Source organism: Ochotona princeps, chromosome 23 (genome assembly GCF_030435755.1).
Source record: "Ochotona princeps isolate mOchPri1 chromosome 23, mOchPri1.hap1, whole genome shotgun sequence".
In the NCBI taxonomy this organism is placed as follows: domain Eukaryota; kingdom Metazoa; phylum Chordata; class Mammalia; order Lagomorpha; family Ochotonidae; genus Ochotona; species Ochotona princeps.
The window spans coordinates 23,575,516-23,595,697 of record NC_080854.1 but is presented as its reverse complement, the minus strand read 5'-3'; the positions used below and the strand labels follow the sequence as shown (position 1 = coordinate 23,595,697).

General features: G+C 42.4%; 1 protein-coding gene across 1 annotated transcript in view; it reads right to left on the bottom strand.

Annotated features, from left to right (window-relative positions):
* The window catches only part of LOC101517391 (A disintegrin and metalloproteinase with thrombospondin motifs 12), a 212,970-nt gene that overhangs the window by 31,077 nt on the left and 161,711 nt on the right, over positions 1-20,182 (bottom strand). Inside the window, exons 15-18 of the mRNA XM_058679999.1 lie at positions 19,793-20,037; positions 17,732-17,870; positions 13,110-13,236; positions 6,208-6,418 (exon numbers count right to left, since the gene is read on the bottom strand). Of these exons, the coding sequence (XP_058535982.1) occupies positions 6,208-6,418; positions 13,110-13,236; positions 17,732-17,870; positions 19,793-20,037 (722 nt within the window). The remainder of the gene's footprint in view (positions 1-6,207; positions 6,419-13,109; positions 13,237-17,731; positions 17,871-19,792; positions 20,038-20,182) is intronic.

The following is a 20,182-nucleotide window of genomic DNA, read 5'->3' as shown; positions in this document are numbered from 1 at the left end:
TTTATACTTTTATAAAATTTTGCAAAACACAAAGTATAGGAGTATGTGCTTCTAACCCCATATTGATCTATAGGAAAAGAAACATAAAATCTATGAGATAGAATTCAAATTCTCTCATCTGTCTTTATGATTAACTGCTTTGTCCTGTGACTCTTGCCAGCTTCCTCAGCTGGAGATTGAGAGGAGGCAGCAGGCATCGGCCAAGGATGCTCTGGGGACGACGCAAGTTGATAGTCTGAGAGCAATGCATACTATTTGGGAATGGGACAAATGGCAACATCAGACCTCAGGGATGGAGGGCCTGGGGATGTGCAGTTTCCCCAACACCCCACCTTCCACACACAGACACCAGGGGTGTGGCTCTGCAGCACTGGGGTATAGGCGCTCAGCAGGGCAGTGCTATCTGCCAGGCACGCCAAGTCTCAACACGAAGCTGCCCTTTCCCACAGTCAAGGCAGACCAGGCAGCTGCTTTATATGCAGCCTGATGAGTCTTTCAGTACACCTTCCCAACTGTGCTTATCTCCTTAGGAGCTGTCAAGCCCTTGAGATGAGATAAATACAGCACACACACACCACACTTAGAACCCCTCTCAATTGGTAGCTTCAGAATCCTCAAACCCAATTTCAGGTCTGATTATCACAGGCCTTTACCTTATCATTTTGAACCTGTACCAAGTGAGCAGCTCACAGGAGATATTGTGCCCTCACTTGCCACCACTCCTGGAGTAAGGCTTCTCGCTGAGAAAGAGGCCTGCTGCTGCACTGGCCAGCCCCACCCACGTGGGCTGCACTGTCGGGAGGGGACCAGGCAGGGGCTCAACTGCCACAGAGCTGTGAGCTGAAGGACAGTTTAGTCAGAATCACAGTTGGATCTTTATTTTCCAGTGAGTTTTGGGTTAAAGGGCTTAGTAGATAAACTACTAATACTTTGTCATTTGTAAATGAATGACTGAATCTCGTACTTTAAAAGGCAGGTTGAAAAAGAAGTGGAAGCACTCATGGAAGCACTCAGTACCTGATGTGGATTGAATTGTCCCCTCACCACCACCTCTAACACACATGTCGATGTCCTAATACCCTGGCCACAGTATGTTCTTATTTGGAAATGGATTTTTACAGAGGGAATCCAGTTGAAATGAGTTCATTAGGTCCGCCTTCTCAATAGGACTACTGTCCTTATAAATGTGGATTTCCACATCTATAAGATTTGGGACACAGATGTATGTATATATGGAAAGAACACCAATGTGATGGTGTTTATATGAGCCAAGCAATGTCAAAGACTGCCAGCGAACCACCAGAAGCTTGGGGGGAAACATGAAATGGTTCTTCCTTGCAGCCTTCAGAGGAGTGCGACCAACCCCCCTGACACTTTCATTTGGACTTGTGGCTTTCAGAGCTATGAGACAATACATTTTTATCATTTTTTGTCAGAGCAACTCTGTGAAACTAACCCATTATGTTATAGAATATAACATATAGACATATTGTAGAGAACTACTGAGGCTCGCATCGAGTCTCTGTGATCAGCTGTTTCAAGAAAGGTGCCATGTCTGCGCCTTGAGAAACCCAGGCAGAGCACAACCAGCTGCCACCTGTGAAGAACTGGGACATCAGAACAAGTGATATCCCCACTAAAGAGGATGTGACTGAGGCCATCACGGGTTAACCTGGTACAAATGCCTGGGACATTGGCTGAGAATGGCAGAGGGTGTCATTGCAAAAGTACCTACTACAATTCCCTATGGGACTTCACCTGGGTCTTGCTTTGTCTTTCATTCGCTAACAGATAGGACATTGATGTTTTCTGTTGCATTCTATTTAAACAGCCAGGGAGAGTTCGGTGACCTCCATCAGCACTTAACGTGCTTAGTCATTCTGCACAGCATCCTCAGGAATAACTCTGCACCTATCAGAGTCTCAGTAACTTCTTGTCCTGTCAAGCGTACATTTCCAATCAAGTAAAATGTAATTTTTTGCCATAAAAATAATGCGAAAGGGTTTTTGTGTTTTTGTTTTTGAAATTGTTTGGTCAGGATAATTTCATTTTACTGTTAGGAAGCTCTGATTTCTCAGAAATCATTTTGTATGATCTGGAATTCCTACAAAATGAGAAAAGAGGGTTTATGAACTTTTCCAAAAAGATGTATTTCTTATACAAGAGTTTTCAACAGTTTGTAGAAATATAAACTATATTTCTGCAGTTTACAAACATCTGAGATATGGAATGCCACAGTGTTTGAAGTAGTAACTTATTTGCATTCAAATGCTGGTCCCATTGCTTGGTGGCTGTGTGACTTTGGGCAAGTTTCTAAATGTCTCTATGTTTCAGTTTCTTGACCTATAAAGTGTGGTTATAAAGTCCACTGTGGGGATTAACTGTTTTATTATCTATTAAAACTATTCAACATACTAAATTTTCACTGTTTGCTATTCATCTGCAATTGAATATTAAGTTCTGATGTGAAGCATTATAGATGCAAAAAATGATATATATATATATATATTTTAAGAGGTCAAACATTTTTGTAACCCCTTGAAAATCTAACATTGGGCTTCCTATACTCCATGCAAAAAAATGATCCTTAGAAAGGAGAGGATGACACAAAAATACAAGTGACCACAGGATAATTCCTTCAGGCTATATGGGTGCCACCAACAGGAAAGGATTGCATAAATAGCATGGAAAACAATCCCTTGCTCATGTAATCATCACCCACTAGCTTCCAGGTACTACCCTAGGTACTTCATGATCATTTCATTCCATCTTTTCAATTACCCTGCCCTTTTATGTGAGGAAACATTGAGAGTGGGTTAATATTAGCCCAAGGTCACAGAATTACAGATTTCCAAGGCTGGCTGGAAAACTTAGAAAACTTACTGTACTGCCAAGTTTATTAGTCTACCAGACAGAAGAAATAACGTACTGATTATTCTGGTTTGTGGTAGAGGAAATCAAAGCTCTGTAAGGTGAAATCATTTCTGGAAAAATCAAGTTCATGCCACATAAAACTAGAACCTAAATGAGTCTCTGGAAGCTGTATTTATACTCTTCTTGCTTCCTGCGGTCTGGATACTCAAAGTCAGCTGCATTTAATCACTGCTTGATGTTTTCAGCAGTTAACCACCCATGAATCCATCCAGTCATCCAAAGAAAAACATGGCAGAATTCTTACAAATCAGCTTATTAAAACATACTTTAATCATATTACTGGAGCCACATAAAGGTTATTTAGTGTGTTAGAGGAGTCTCCTGAAGAGGAATAAGGCTTCCAGCTAAGAAACAGAAAAAAATTACAGAACACATTGTGTCAGTTTTGTCACAAGTTTAATGGCTACAACAAGTTTAATCACACTAACTTTATTAGTCCCATGCTATTTCTGCTCCTAGTCCTAGCCATAACTTATATTTTGCCACTTTAACAACCAGATTTATTTTATGTTTTAAGTTCAGAAATGCCTTTGGAAAGAGAAGCTGTGTGTAAGCGAGCTCACACATCCCGGATTCTGTTAAGTCTCATGCTTGCCGTATGCATAGGCAAACCAAGCTAAGCAAAATAGTCTCTATGGTTGTGGAACCATTGTGAGAACCAGACCAAACAAAGAGAAGGTTTGATGGCAAACAAACTAGAGCTCCACTGCTCATTAATCTTGAGATTGACTTTAAATTAGAGCTAATATTGAAGCCCACTTCTATTATTTATCAAAAATAGGAAACTGAATAAATGATCTCATTCCTTATAGTTCATGATACTCAGTCCTAAAATGGAAGAATTAATGAACTAATATCAACCTCACAGAGCTATTTTAAGGGTTAAATGAGACAATCTCTATATCCAATAAAGCACTCAACAGACGGTGTTATTTTCAGGTCCAGCTGTTCATTTTATAAGCAAATGCTCATATGTATAACATGGCTTGCACTATTCTAGTAAGAACTTCAGAAATATTAATCCATTTAATCATATTTCTTTGCAGATAGGCACTATTGTCAACTCCATTCCATGTGTAGAGAAAACAAATGAAAGAAACCTAGAGGTAACTACAGTGAGGTTACATTTATATACCTGCTAAGTGGTAGAAGCCGGATTTGAACCTAGAGGGCCATGTTCCTAGGAAAAGCTACTCACCTGGTCACAGAAACTCTGATAGCATGTCTTTACGAGGCTGAAGTGCTGCCTGCTGCGCTGAGGCAGGTTCATGTCTTTATTAAAAACCACATTCCCTTTCTCTTCTCTCTAGACCCAGAAAGTTGGTTAGGTCAAAGCAGGGTAAGATTCTTGGTGTGATTTGAGAGGCCAGAAGGGGAAATGACAGTCCTGATGACTGCTGCGGGCAAGAGTGCCAGTCCAAAGTGGCAGAGTCCACCCTCACTCATTCCTTGGGTTGGTGGAATTTCCTTGACAGGGAATAGCAGCTCATGGGTTTTTCTTTTTTTCTTTCTGCCTTGCTTGGCTAGGAGGCTGAATGTTTGGGTCTCTTAGCCCAGTGATTTTCCAGTTTCAGATTCATACTGGGTGACCTAAAGGACTCAAATAATTTGGTACTGCTGGAGTGCCACTATACTTCAAATAATGTTCATGTCAAACCAAACTCGGATGACAAATACAGTGTACCAGGATCGCTACGTCAACTCTTTGACAAAGATATCTGTGCACAATTAGAATGTCAGACACTCCATCACAATCCATCAAAGCTCAGGCGAGGACATTAGCAAGACAGCAAAGAGAAGAAAGGGATGCCCATTTGATGAATATTTTGAGGCTGATTCACTCAACCAAAAGTTCCGGAATGAAGGCATCAGCTCACTCTTTCTATTTTGCTGTCAGGTGGATGCCAGAAACTGAATTCCCTGAATGCTGTCAATCAACCAGGCCACAACCTATCCTAGGAATCCCAGACGTGGAGTGGAAGGCTAGGAAAAATCTCCAACTTTAATTATCTTTGGTTTACTATCTTTTGGCTTACAATCATCATTGCCCCATCATGCCAATTTCTTGGTTCCCTTGTTCTGCAGTTAAGACACGTTATTGTGCTCCCCATAAACACAAACACAATTGGAACTCCTCAGCTAAATCCGTAATTGCAGTTCTTTGAAAAAGCATTAAGATTCTGGCAATTAGCAAATTCTACATGACAAGAATTATTAACTGTTTGGATACAGCCAAACCATTTTTGGTAAACAGATTTAATGGGCCAGTTACAATACTCCCTTCAGTCTTTATTTTGATAACACTGTAATTTAGAGCAATCTAGGTTGGCAGTGGACTAATAGAACAACCAGCCACAAGCTAAGATGATTCTTTTCCAGGAACAGCAGGAAGAAACTGTGGTTTATCACTTACACATACACTTTTTTTTTCAGTGCACAGGCCAGTTATGTACCTCTGACAGCTTGCAACTTGATTTTCTTTGTATGTGTGCCTTTGTCCATCTCTTAATCATAGCCTGTGTATTTTTAAAAATAATTTCTTGCTAGCCAGTTCTTTGATCATTGACTGAAAGGCACATAGGGAGGAAAAACTGAGGTCATTGGAGATTCCAAATCAGAGGGAGAAAAAGTTTTTATTTCTTCTACTCATCCTGGGAGCCCAAGGCCTGCCAGGACTAGGTTTCATAGTAAACCAAAGATAATTAAAGTTGGAGATTTTTCCTAGCCTTCCGCTCCACTGATTTCAAACTATACTAAGAAAATTAGATCAAATTAATTTGGGGATAACACAACATTTATTTGAACTTAAGTGGCTAAGCTAGTAGCTGTCCCAGCCAGAGGCTGAATGGGCAATTTGAGCAGTTTCTTCTCTGAGTATCAGGCATACTCTACGTCTTTGCATCACTATTGGAATGGTCCTTGGTTTTAGTTAACTATGGGGAAATGTTGATAGATGTTTGGTAAGCTAGTTCTTAGGGTTGGTTTGCTACCAATGGTTTAACAATGAGCTAGTAAAAATTCTAATGAGTTATCAGTAAGCCTGTATGAACAGTGTTCACCTTATCCCTGGTAGGTCATTAGAAAGAGAGAACAAGATCCTGTAAAAATGGGAAACAGGTAGATACCGCATGTTGTGAAAGCCAGAAACAAGCAAGAGGTGATGGCTTCAAGTTGTCCATTATGAAATTTTATCCAAGGTCCCTTGAGTAGCGAGAAGGACTGGGTACGGGGTTGAGGATGCCTGAATAATGCCATTTTCCTTTCTGAGCTTACCTCACTCCAGTTGCCCACCGTCCAGTCCGATGGACACAGGATATCTCTGTTACAGGAAATGAGGGATCTGGGCTTCAGCAGGTGCAGGCAGTCAGTCGCTGGGAGAGCCTGTTCATCAGAGCCCATGGTCTGGATGCACAACACGGTTCGCTTCTTCACTCCATATGGGCCACATGTGGTGGAACATGCTTCCCACTCCCCTGCCCACCATCTGTACGTAGATATGGACATAAGATAGAAGGTCACCCAAAGCACATATGCATTCAATCCAGCTACTGCAAAGACAACACAGAAGCACTGATTACGGAACTGGAAGTTTCCCAAAGATGCTTCAGCCCACCAGGATGCATTCTGCAATACGCTCTAGTGACTCATTCAACAGTACTGCCAGAGCACAGCAAAGTACCTGGCCTAAGCAGCTGCCGAACAAGTAGGATTCTGAACTTGTAAATGTATGCATATATCCACTATTCGTATATGTTTTTTCAACCAAGAAAGCTTTTATCTATTTGTCTTCTGTGCAAGAAGTTTCAGCCTCATTTTCTCATCAATTAAATGGGTGTAACAAATACTACTTTATACAAACGCTGTAGATTAAATTACAAGCTAATTCATGTAAAGTACACAGTACAGAGTCCAACAAACAATAAGATCAAAACTGATTACCGTTACTTATTTTTTTTACTGTAGCTACCGAGCAATATAATCTAATTATTTAATAAAATGGTTTTCTATTCCAATGTGAATAAAATACCAGTTTTTGACTATATGGGAATTGATCAGTCAGAGACATTGCCATTGCCCTTATTGTTTCTTAAGAAACATTTACTTTGATACGGGAAAAGATTGATTGTGGTGTGTGTGTGTGTGTGTGTGTATGTGAAAGAGAGAGAGAGAGAGAGAGACAGACAGACATGGAGATCTTCCAACTGCTAGTTTGTTCCCCAAATGATTACAACAGCAAGAGCTGGGTCAGGCTAAGCTAAGAGCTGGGAATTCAATGTAGGTTTTTCCTATGGGTGGCACACATCCACCTCCTTGAGCCATCATCTAGGGCCTCCCAGGGTACACGTTAGCAGGAGCTGTAACTAGAAGCAGAGCCAGGTCTCTAAGCTAGGCACTCGGCCATGGGACGAGAGAGTCCTTGACAGTGTTTCCACACTGCTCAAAATGCTCAGTGCTGCTTCATTAACCCCCACTCCCAACCCCATTCTCTGAAGTCTATTTATTAATGTATTCACTGATTTTTCTTTGGTAAGAATGAAAAAGAAAAAAAAAGAGATTTTTCTTACGTATCAGCTTTCTTCACAAACAGAGCAATTGAAACTTGGCTAATTAATGATCTGAATTTTCTGTTCTTTCTCCATTGAATCAGAATTTCCTGCGGTTGGGCCAAGACCTCAGTGTTTTTGAAGGTTCCCTGATGATTTATGTAAATCAGGGTTGAAAATCACTGATGGTCTTGGTACCAAATGAATGGATGTCACTGTGTCTAAATTTCCTTCACAGAATGCACTCTTGTTTTAGTATGCATTTTACACAACCTGCATGTGTGTCCACCTGTGCACATGTGTGTTTCAAACACTTAAAAACCCATGGTTTCCTGGGAAATTGTACTTTCATTTGGACAGGTAGGTCAGAGGGAAAGAGCAGAACACCCTCACCCTGCTCTAATCTGTAGCTTCCACTAATGCTTCAACAAGCACTTGCTTGTATAATTCCAATAATCAGAAAATCAACTCACTTGTCTCTTTCCAATTGCATCACTCAGATAACTTTAAGCCCCAATTGACCTTGCTAAACTGTTGTTCAGAACAGTAATTTCCTTTAAAATGTCAACTTTCATAATGATGTTTCTTGTCATCTTTTCCCTAGTAGCATTTATGTTCCAAAACACAATTCATTTGACACTCCAAATCTCAGCATAAGAATCATTACTACAATATTAACCCTCTTATTTCCTTGTCATATATACATAGGTTCTCCACATTCTGAATGTATCCTGTTCCTTTAACTTTATTTTCTGTGGCTTTCTTGTTATCCCTACACACAAGCATGCTCAGTCCTCTCTCTCTCTCTCTTTTTTTTATTCCATAGAATTTTCCCAGTCCATGCCCTTCTGGCACTTGGCAATATCTGAAGTTGTTTTCCATTGTCACACATGGAGGTGTATGGTGCTGGCATCTTGCAGGCAGAGGCCAGCAATTAAACCTCTGACCATGTCACAGGGCATCTGGTCCAAAGTGGCAATTGTGTTAAGGCTGAGAAGCCCTGAGCTTAAGTTGTGGTACAATTATTTGTTCATTGTAACTATGTGCAGCCACCAGAGTTGCCTGAATTGTTATCAGACGCTTCTGGAGCATTTTGGACAAGGCTGGGCACCATCACAGCTGTAGCCTTGGAGATGATTCTCCCGAGAGGTGTCAGTGGGAAGAAGAAACTCAAATGACCTTTGTCTGGACTCACACACACTTTCATTCCAAAGAAATTCTTTCTTGACAAGCAACTCCATCCTAGAACACGCTATGCAAAGCCTTCGTCCTGAAACTCATTAGTGATGTTGTGCGTATTTCTCTTGTTTATATAATCAGAAGTTTTGTTAAACTGAAACTATTTTTTTATCTTGAATACTCCACTGGGGAAGAACAAAGAATGTTGGAATTTAAAGTAAGAAGATATTATGGAAAAAATGATTCAGGAATAACAAAGATTCAATCTTGCACATGAAATGACAGCTTTGAGTGATGAGTCTGAGCCTTTCAGATACTGTGGAAATGAGGCGACAGAGCTACATGCTGCAAATTGCAGTGCATCTGCAGCTGAACAATTGGACTTGCAAAATTAAATCATATGAACACAATTATCCTCAATGACTAGCTTTTTTTTATAAAAACAAATTAATTTCCTAAGCCCTGGATGAATTTGCATGCATGCTTTGGTTTTGGAGCCAGGCTCTTCAGCTTATACATTTTCCTCGCATTTTAATGTGAGAGAAATCTTTCCAAATGGAAAATTTCCTTCTGAGCCATGCTCATGCTGAGACCCCCGGTGGCAGTATGTTGTGGTGGCAGAAACATTTTGGCTGACAGATCTGGGTTCAAGTCCAGGCTTTACCACTTGCAGCAAAGTGACCTTTCAAAATTGATGTGAAGGTAGTGTCTACCCCAGCTGCACAAGCATTAAGAACACCTATTTGCTGATAGGAGTCAGTGATATGGAAATAGGGAAAGGGTTTGAAAAACAGTGACTCCAGAGCTGTCCTCTTCCGTTGGGGCATAGCATCAGCTTTCTCTGAACTCTTACTACCTGGAGGTAGCATCAGCTTTCTCTGAACTCTTACTACCTGGAGGTAGCATCAGCTTTCTCTGAACTCTTGCTTCCTCGTTGACCCCCTGGAGGTGGCATCCACTTTCTCTCCTTCCACTATCTCATAAGCATTAGCGGAAGTGGAAATGCAATAAAAAGACATGAAAACATTTGCAAATTTACCATTATGTCTTATTTTAGGGGATTCTATTACCATATCTTATTTCAGGATGCATTTTTGGAAATCATATCTACATGTGTTGTGCATAATTAACATTTGCAAGATTGAAAATTACAACCACGTCAAAGAGCCTAATCTCTTTCAATACAGATGGACTGTGAACTAGGACATATGGGACTTTCTAAGGACGATTGTGGCTCAGATGAACTAAGCAAATACAGATTTATGGAAAAGAATATGTGTGTATGTAAATACTGGTGCCTTTGGCATTGTATCTGTGTAATGACAGAATTACTCATCTCTCTTTTATATTAATCTGCATATATGACAAATATTTCACATGAAATTAATAACATTATATACAGTCAAGAAATGTCCTAAATACAGGCACCCATAGATTTGGAACATAAGCATGTGTGTACATGTGTGCGTGCATGTGGTGGGGGAGTGGGACCTTGGGTGCAAAAACAAAGCCAGGAACAAACATTTTACTTCAAGAATTCAACAAAACACCATCGGGGTCATTAGCATTTTCCCCTGAAGGCTGTATCTTTGGTTTGCGATCTGAACTGTTCCATATGCTAATTCTGTTGATATCCAGTGACCATAAATTTGGGCCCAGACAATTACTGTGTACAGAAATAGCTTTAAAGGAACTCAGACCTGGGGAAATAAATGTCCAAGAGAAGGAAACAGCTTAAATCAAAGCGTAAACGCTACCGACTGACAAAGATTTAAAGAGACTTGTCAAATTGCTTGTGCGTCGTTCTGCCTCCTTAGGCATAATCTTCAAATTGTTTGGAGGAAATTGTTTCCAATACAACGGCCGAAGCTGGGCAGTGGGATGTGTCCATTTTCTCCCCAAAGTGTGGCAATGTGGAAGGGAGAGTCGGCAGCTGCAAAATCGATCATTTGCTCTGGATGCTGGCAGCCAGCCTGCTCCTGTTCATGGCCAGCAGGACTTCCATGAAAGTGTCATGAGGGGGGCTACCCTGTCTATTTCAAAACTTCTTGGAATCAATAAGCTGCCTCCAAGTGCTCAGTTTGAGAAACATTGGAGGAGAGAAAGGGGTAGCATTGACTTTGTTCTAGCAAGCTGTTGTTACAATCCAGAGATGAAGAGGTACCAGATAACCAACAAACCACAAGGAAAGCAGGGTTTTGGGAAAGATCCAGATAACCTACTAAAAGGGCCAGCCCTCAAACAGCCCTTCTAGCCAAAGCACAGGGATCTGATAGTGCCTGCAAGCTTCTTAAGAGAATGCCACATTTGTGTCAGTCTCCCAAATCCTTTTGTGATTATGCAGTGTGGGAACTTTATGACTTGTTGGAAAGCTCTTTGGATTCTTTATGATATTGGTATTAAACTCTGAGTTCTCTGGGGCTGCTGTAACAAATGACCATGAATGCAGGGACTTGAAGCAACAGAAATTCAGTCTCTGATAGTTTTGGAGGGCACATGTCCACTGCCAGTCATACTGGTCCGAGATCAAGATATTGGCCAGGCTGTCCAGCCCGCAGAGACACTGCTGAAAAGGCATCTCTCTGCCTCTTTCAGGATGTGGTGGCTGCTCACTGCATCCTTCCAACTCTCAAGGTCAAGGTCTTCACTTCCCTTTGCTCTGTTCTCACATTTCCTTTTCCAGGTGTGTTGAATTCCTTCTGCCTCCTTCTTATAAGGACACTGTGGTGACACCCTGGATGACCAAGGACAGTGTGACCATTTCCACAATTTTAATCATCTCTGCCAAGAAGAGCCTTTCTCTGAATAAGGTCACATTTCACACTCCAGGAATCAGGATGTGGATATCAACAGTGTTGTTTTTCAGCCTACCACTTTGCTGAATTTAAGGGCCAACTTCAAGTGCATGAGCTTCTCCAGTATTACCAATAATTTCTCTGGGCTCTTTTTCCACTTTAGTGTCAGGCTTCAGCCTTAGCTCCTGGCTTGTCTGAGCCTTGGGACTCTTACCCCAACTTGCCACATTCCTTTGGTTCTCCTAGCTGAGTCTTATTCTAGAGTTATCCCCAACTAGAAGGTCCTGGTGATAGAAATATAGAGTAGGTAAAGAAATTTACTCCCTACCACACACACAGAAAAAAAGAAATTCACCCACCCACACAAGAAGTTAATTCTGAAAACAGTGAAGTCAAGCTGTTAGATACAGATGGATGCTTATTCTAAAGCATCAAATCATACTGAATTTCCAACATTTTTTCTGTGTCTAGCTGACATCCTCAGCTGTCTCCTAGGTCTCAGCAGGTGGTGTCCATCACAGATGCCACACTGCTTACCTTGTTTTCCACATAGGCCACGAGGGGGTGCACATCTTGCTTGGAAGTCTGTTCCTTCTAACAGAGACAGACTGCTCTGGACTCAGACCCCTGATAACTACTGCCTTTGGGATGCCAACTGAGGCACTGAGTATTTCTTCCCCTGAGAAGCTGACATACTATTTGAATATAATAAGTATACTACTTCAACTATCTCTGCCTTCTGATTAAGAATGAATAGATGCTTAATAATGTGTTGAGAGACATTTCTTGTTTTGTCACAACTTGATTGTGGAAGAAGAGGTGCTGCTGGCTTGTAAGCAGATATAGGTCAGGGACAGCCCCATTTGCAAGAATCAGCCAGGGACTGGTACTGCAGCATAGCCAGCTAAGCTTCCACCTGCAGTGCTGGCATTCTATAAGGCAGCAGTTCAAGTCTCGGCTGTTCCACTTCCAATCCAGCTCCCTGCTTATGGCCTGGAAAAGCAGCAAAACATGGCCCAAATCTTTTTGGACCCTGCACCTACATGGCAGACCCAAAAGCATCTCCTGGCTCTTAGCTTCACACAAGCCCAGCTATGGCCATTGTGTCCATTTTGGGAGTGAACCTGCAGATGGAAGCACTCTGTGTGTGTGTGTGTGTGTGTAACTCACCATTTTAAAAACAAATAAATACATCTTTAAATGAAAGAATCCTCCACCCTAAAGGTCAGTGGTGGAGCGGCCAGGAGAGCCTGCTCTGAATCCCAGCCCTCTAGGCAGTGCGAAACACAGGTGTACACTGTGATTCAACGGTGCCACCACGCTGTCTGGAGGCTGTAGGCGAGCTGCTAAAGTCCCCTTGCAAAATTCAACTCCTTTAGTTAAACAACTTTCAGGCAATCTACATAGGATCCTCTTCAAAAGTGTTTTGGATTTAGAAAATCAACACAAGTACCATGTGATCTCTATAAAGAATATGTCTTCACAGCCTGCCATGGAAAGTTCTGACAACTTTTCCTTACTTATTCCAGCAATGGCATTCATTCTAATAATTCTAATAAGACATACAGTCTTCCTTTCTCATCATACACTGAGTTGCTATTAAATTAGGCAGCACTCTAGGCAGACACAAAGAGCCCTGGGTGCTGCCGGTAGTTACCGGGGTGGGCAGTCCTGTTCATAGCATTTCTTCTGTCTCCTGCTGGGCTGTGTTTCCGGGTCACAGAATGTAGCTTTCACCGTTCCATGGCCCTTCTTCATGCAGTGAGCCATCTGACGGCGGATACCTGGGGGGTGGGCACAAAGCGTCACACAGCTTGAATCCTAAACACGTGCCGCTCACTGTCAGGGGAGCTGACATGCTTACCATGTCAAGTGATCAGGCTCACAGTTAGTGGGAGGGTTGTCCCAGAGTTCTTTAGTGGTTAAAGAAGTGGGTTGTTTTAGGAAGCACTGTAGATAATACTGACGGATAATTTACATGATCTGTTATATAGGCCACAGGCTAGCTATGGAAACAAGATCAACACAAAGGTGTCAGAAGAAAACCAAGTACGCTTCAGCTACCAAAACCAGATACCATTCCCAGGTATTTCAAGGTCATTTCTAAATAATTAGCTTCATAAAATAATAGAGAATGGTGAGATTTAAATAAGTTGGGGTTAGTAAATGCTGATAGATAGCAATAAAATTTTAAACAGTGTGAAGTATGAGGTGTTATGCTTTGTAAAGCACTATTTTTTTAATTAAAATTTATTCTTTTTATTATTTTTAATTATATATATATATAAAAAGTTTCATTTTTTTCCCTCGATACAGATGTAGATGCAAAGGGGATCATGTCTCCCAAGCATCTGGTTTTGATAACAAAGTAATAAACCTTCTATCTTGAGAGAGTTTGCAAGAGGGAAGCCCAGGAAAAGTGACAGTTTAAGAAAAATAATGCCTGGTCCCAGACATGGTTTCCAGTTGTATGTGCGTGGGTATGAGTGTCTGAAATGAATGTGTGACTGTCATTAATAGATAAATACATTATAGATATAATGCACTGGCAATAAAAGTACATAGTAATCTGAACATCCCAGCAACCCAACGAGAGCTACAAAATCATTATCACTATTTAACACATGGGGAAACTGAAGTACAATGAAGTCCCGTAGGTTGAGAAAGGAAAAACGCCACTGAATTTAGGAAGTGACCAGATGTCATGGGTCGAGAGGTGAGTGGACAGGGAGGAAGGGTGGCCCTCTCTTCTGCACACGGACACTAAATGTGAAATACTGGGTGAGAATAACAAGCAGAGACCTGGGAGAGATGCAGCAATCAGCTTAGGAAAAGTCTGGCATGCTGACAGGCTTATGGTAGGCTCACTGGGGTGGAAAATCCCAAAACTGGAAAAGCCCCAAGTCACCCAGTAAGCCACATGCAACCTCAATTAATATTAATATTTTACATATTAACAAACATGGTCAATTACTTTTAAGAGCTGTCTTTCCATACTGAATGACTCTGTGTGTGTGTGCACACACCTTTTAAATAAAAGCGCATTGCTAGTTCTTGAAGAATGTTCAGTAGTATTAGGCAAAAAACTGTCCTATAAAGGAATCAGTTTTTAAAAATGTACCAAAATAAAATACACTCCTTTTGCAGCCACAATTTACAAATCAGGGGAAGCACACAAGAAAATTGAAGACCTACACAATCTCACAACACTCACAGGCTAACAAGAAAGCAGGCGGCATTTTCTAGAGCACAATGAGAAAAGAGAGCCTGCACGGAAATCCACGGAGGCGTTCCAAGCAACTGCACTGCTAGAGAAGTAAACTAAGATCCTGGGGATGGGAGGTTTCTGCCAGCTGCATGGGGTGGACATGGAAAGTCACAGTGAGGGCCAGCACAACAGGGGACCACTGAGATGTTTTGCCCAGGCTAACGGTTCACATTGCTTTATCAGCCAACTACAACTGAAAGTATATCACACTTCTACTCTATGTTTCCTAGATTATTTTAAAAATTGGTGCACAGAGTAAAAGCGACTTTCTCTTCACACTATAGCATACGCTCAATCCAAACTCAACAAAACTCCTGTTGCCTTGCTGGAGTTACCGTATTGGACAGAATCCTCCAGGTATTGTGACAGATCAACATCTGGGTTGGGTTGATGCCCTCTGACGATTGCAGTGCACGAAGTCTAATGGAGCAGCATCAAGGGGCATGCACTCTGCACTTGTCTAAGGAGTCACATGAAAGTGAAGTTTGCTTTCTAAAGAGCAGTATATAAGTATGATCATCAGAGGGGCGGAGTGGATCATGTGCACCCACTTATGACTCACGTCTCACCATGCTTTATACATGGTAAAGCACGTATGGTAAGCTTCAGTAGAAATGTCATTATAGAAGCCCTGTGAGAAACACTTACAGTAAATATTACACTGACTACATTCACATTCTGTTTGGTCCCTATGCATTTCCAACGAAGGAGAAAAGTCAGCAGGACAGATTAAGCCATCTCCAGAAGATCTTCATGCTTCATCTCCAGAGTTCTCAATATTTACCATTTCCTACTAAAACATAACAATCCATGAATCATGGGCAGGAACTAACTTCTAGATATACTTCAGTCAAGTGGGGGAAAAGGAAATGACAGGTGCAGGCCACGGTTACTACAGACCCAAAAACAAGGAACAGGGATGGGTATATAGAGTTCACCAGGTAAGGGCATGTTCAGAACTGATAAGCTATTTCTAACACATGAACCGTTTCTGAGAGTTTCCCAGCATCAAAGACATTCCAGCTAGAATATATCACAACTGACTGACTTCTGCAGTGCTAGGGCCACGTGGGGCAAATACGTGTCTTTTTAAAAAGGATGTATATGTTTTAAAGTCAGAGAGAGAGACAGAGAGAGAGAGAGAGAGAAACAGAGATAGTACACCCACTAGTTCATTCCCTAATTGTCTACACTCGCCAGAACTAGGTTTGCCTGAAACTAAGAGTCAGAAACTTCTTTTGGGTCTCCCACATGGGTTCAGGGTTCCAAGGACATGGGCTATCCTCCATTGCTTTCTCAGGTTAATGGCAGGGAGCTGGATTGGAAGTGGAATAGCCAGGACTTGAACCGCTGACACTAAAAGCAGAAGGTTAGTTTGTACTCCACCTCTCCTACTCCAAATCCATATCTTTTATAATTCTTGAAAGTGGTCCTGAGTCTCTGCCTGAAGGCAATGTTCTTACTTAAGAAGAGTTTCTGCGGCTTCCTCCTGAGACCAGCTTTGGTTTCAGGACGTTTCTGCTGTGTTTCCTCACAGAGAATCCATTGGCTATACTTTCACGGATGATCTGCTACGTTCCAGTCAGCAAACCTTCGTCCAAGAACAGCAGCCCCTGGTATTCCGTTTCCGTCGTTCTCCATTTTCCAGAGTACTAACTCACCCTAGGTCCCGTCAATTCTCAGACAGGAGTGAAAGCAAACACAAAAGAGGAAGAGACTGTCCTGAGAGATCACTGGTGTTCTCCACAGCGCCCTCTACCGCTGAGTGAGGAACTGAGGAGAGCACACTGGCTCTGGTGTCTGAGTTAAACATATAAAATTGTCTTTGACAGTTTTTCACATGTATCTCTGATTTTAAAAAAGGATAATGGAATCTTTTAAATCTTTAAGAAAACAACAGTAAATCATGCTTCAATAGCCTTGTTCTTGAAACGTATGAGAGCAATATACAAAATGTGTCTTAATAGTAATGGATTATATAATAGTATTAAAATATATAAATTATTGTACTACAAAATGCATTTAAAAAGAAATACCAAGGGGGCAGCATTGTGGCAAAGAGAGCAATGTCATTGCCTGTGACATGAGCATCCCATCTGGGTGCCAGTTGGTGTCCTGGCTGTTCCACTTCTGATCCATCTCTCTGCTAATGTCCTGGGAAAAGCACCAAAAGGGGCCCAAGAGTTTGGACCTTTGTTGCTCATGTAGGAGACTCAGATAAAATATCTGGCTTTTTGCCTCGGCCTGGCCCAGTGTTGCCATTGAGGCCATCTGGGGAGTGAACCAATGGATGGAAGATCTTCCCTTTACCCCTAATATCTATCCATCTTGCTCTGTAACTCTGACTTTCAAATAAATAAATCTTAACAAAAGAAAAACCAAAAAAGGTACCACACTGAAATACAGGCACTCGTCTCTACCAAATGGTGGTGGGACTTGAGAAGTCTGGCAGCGTATGACCTGTTTGTGTATTCTTCTGGGCTTGCTTTGAGATGGTCAGATGGGAAACCAGGGAATGGGCAGGAAAGGGACAAAGGACATGAGAGAGAAACTTAAGGAGGAAACTGTGGACTTCTGGCCCGTTCGCTCCTTCACCTGTAGTCCCTTGACTAAAGCACGAGGTGAGATGCTTTCAAATGGAAAAGGAAGAAGTGAAGCCGAGGCGTCCATCTGTGGCACTCAGATGAAAGCCCCTCGGTGAGTGGAACAGCCCAGGTATCCAGCAGGCCCTGCCCTCAGCCTTCACACACCTTGGGGATGCCAATCTAGTGCTGTTGCAGCAAGATTCTGTGCTCCCCAAGTGATCTTGTGCCCCAATATATTTCCCCTAGCAGTCAGGTTGTGCTGATGTAATTACAACCAATGAGACATGAACAGAAGGCCATCCCTTTAGATCATTCCCCTGCATGTCCACAGCCCACAGAGCCACCCGTGTGCAACCCTGTTTGGCCTTCAGCACAGAGCACGACCAAGGCTGCTGTGGCTTCGTAGTGACAGCAGGTATTTCTCACCTGTCCCACAGGTCACACTGCACTTTGTCCAGGGGCCAAACTGCCAGAAGTACGTCAGGTGCTCCACATCGTTGTCAAGGCCATCCTTTCGGATTGTGTACTCATATTCAATGCCAGGGTTAGTGACCTGGAACAGGAGCTAAACGGCAAGAGATCAGCCATAGGTCACAGGCTGTCATGATTGTATACCACAAACTATAGCCAAGGAACAACACTTGGTGTCCATCATCTGAAAATGTTTCAGGGAGCATGTCCTGAGACAAATGCCAAAGTCTGTGACTACAGAACTCTATACTCACAATATTTGTTTATCTCCCTCTTCCTTTGTATCTGCTACTGTAGCAGTGTATGTATCTCTAGCCCCAGTTTGCCTTACTCACTCTACACACATCTATATAGTCTTTGTGGCTATTTTACACATAGATGTGTGCTGCTAGGCTGAATCGCCATGGCAATCTCAGCTTATACACACAAGGAATTCTAACCAGATGGTGATTACTCTGCGGGACTGAAAGGACACTTCCCAAGTGGCGGATAGGTCACTTCGTAACCTGCGTAGTAAGTTTGTAGGCATGGGTACATGCTTTAGTTCCTGCATATATAAAGCAAATGTCTTAATAGTACCTACTCACAGAGTTTCTGCAAGGACTGAGTGAGTGATCCAAACACTGCCTGATATGGAGTTAGCACTCAGTAAATGTTAGCTTGCATCGCATTTGTTCTTATTGTCCTATGATTTCCCTGTCTAGGTCCTAGGTTGGATAATTCCTTTCATGCATGGGAGCTCTTGAATTAGAAGGATCATGATTGTTTTAGTTAAGGTTTACCATGTTGGGGCTCTTTCCATTTTCCTTTCCTGCAAGCAATCTGTTTAAATACATCCATCTTTTTTTTTTTTAAAGATTTATTTACTTTTATTACAAAGTCAGATATACAGAGAGGAGGAGAGACAGAGAGGAAAATCTTCCATCCGATGTTTCACTCCCCAAGTGAGCTGCAACGGCCGGTGTGTGCCGATCCGAAGCCGGGAACCTGGAACCTCCTCCAGGTCTCCCACACGGCTGCAGGGTCCCAAAGGCCTGGGCCGTCCTCGACTGCTTTCCCAGGCCACAAGCAGGGAGCTGGATGGGAAGTGGAGCTGCCGGGATTAGAACCGGCGCCCATATGGGATCCTGGTGCGTTCAAGGCGAAGACTTTAGCCTCTAGGCCACGCTGTTGGGCCCAATACATCAATCTTAAACATACTGCCAGTGACTGCTTGCCTCATAGGAATAGGGTTTACAAAAGGAAATTCTGGTCCACACAGACAAGTCATATGGAAGGTTTCCCATCGTTGATGTCATGGCTGCACATCCAAGTCACAGCTTTTGGGAGACCTCTGATCTCTGACTCTGAAATGAACTCCCTTTAAGTTTTGAATGTGGGTAGGTATGACTGCTGGGCCAATGGTCATCCCCCAGACTGCCTTGCTTCGACCGGCATCATCACTCTACTCCTTTCCTGCGTTTTGTACCCAATATGCAAGACAATGCTCTGTGTCTCTGAAGAGCACATACTGCATCTAAACCCTTCCTTCCTTTAAGGGAGCCACAGAGCCAAACTCCCTGCCTGAGACAACCACATGACAGGTCATCACACTGGCAGAGTGTGTTAGAAGCTCCAAGCACATGGACTGCATGAAAAGCAACCTTTCTGTACCCGAGAATCACCCCAAAACATATCAACATTTTGTATGAGAGTTTGAACAATCCCTAGCAATAAAGGATTCATTGCAAAAACCAGTACCATGTTCACCTCTCTGTTTCTAGGTAAAAGAAGTTTTCATGATTCTTATTTGACACCTGCTGGCAAGTACCTAGCAAAAGACATGAGAAAGATGCTGACTGGAGCACCTACCAGCAGATCCTTTCTTTAACTGTATTACTACAAAGAACAGATTTTATGTCTTTTACAGGTATAATTCCTAGAAGATAAATGCACTTCACACTTTCCAGTCCCTCCCAACCTCAACCCCTGTCCTTACTTCTTTGTAATTTCTGGAAATAGCACAATGGGCCTTACCTGGATCCACACCGACTCATTGGTGGGACCAGCTGCCATCAGTCTTTCGAGTTCTCCTTTCCTGTCATACTGAAAGACAGTCCCAGCCAGCTTATAGTTTCCATTCCACTGGATCAGAAATCCTCCGTTCAGGTAATATTTTTCAGGGTCTTCACTCCTGATAGCCAGGAAGTTTCCAGCTCCCTCCATTTCCATGATCGTAATGTCCCTTGCTCCTTTTGGGATGAGTCCAACGTCCACATAACCTGGGACAGAACACACCATCAGGAAAGAGGCACGTGCATGCCTTGGCTGAACACATGCTGCGGCTGCTCCATTTCTCCCTCCTCCCAGGAGCTGGTCCCTCAGCGCCCCTGTTGGAGTGCACCTGCACTGATCAGAGAGCTGAGC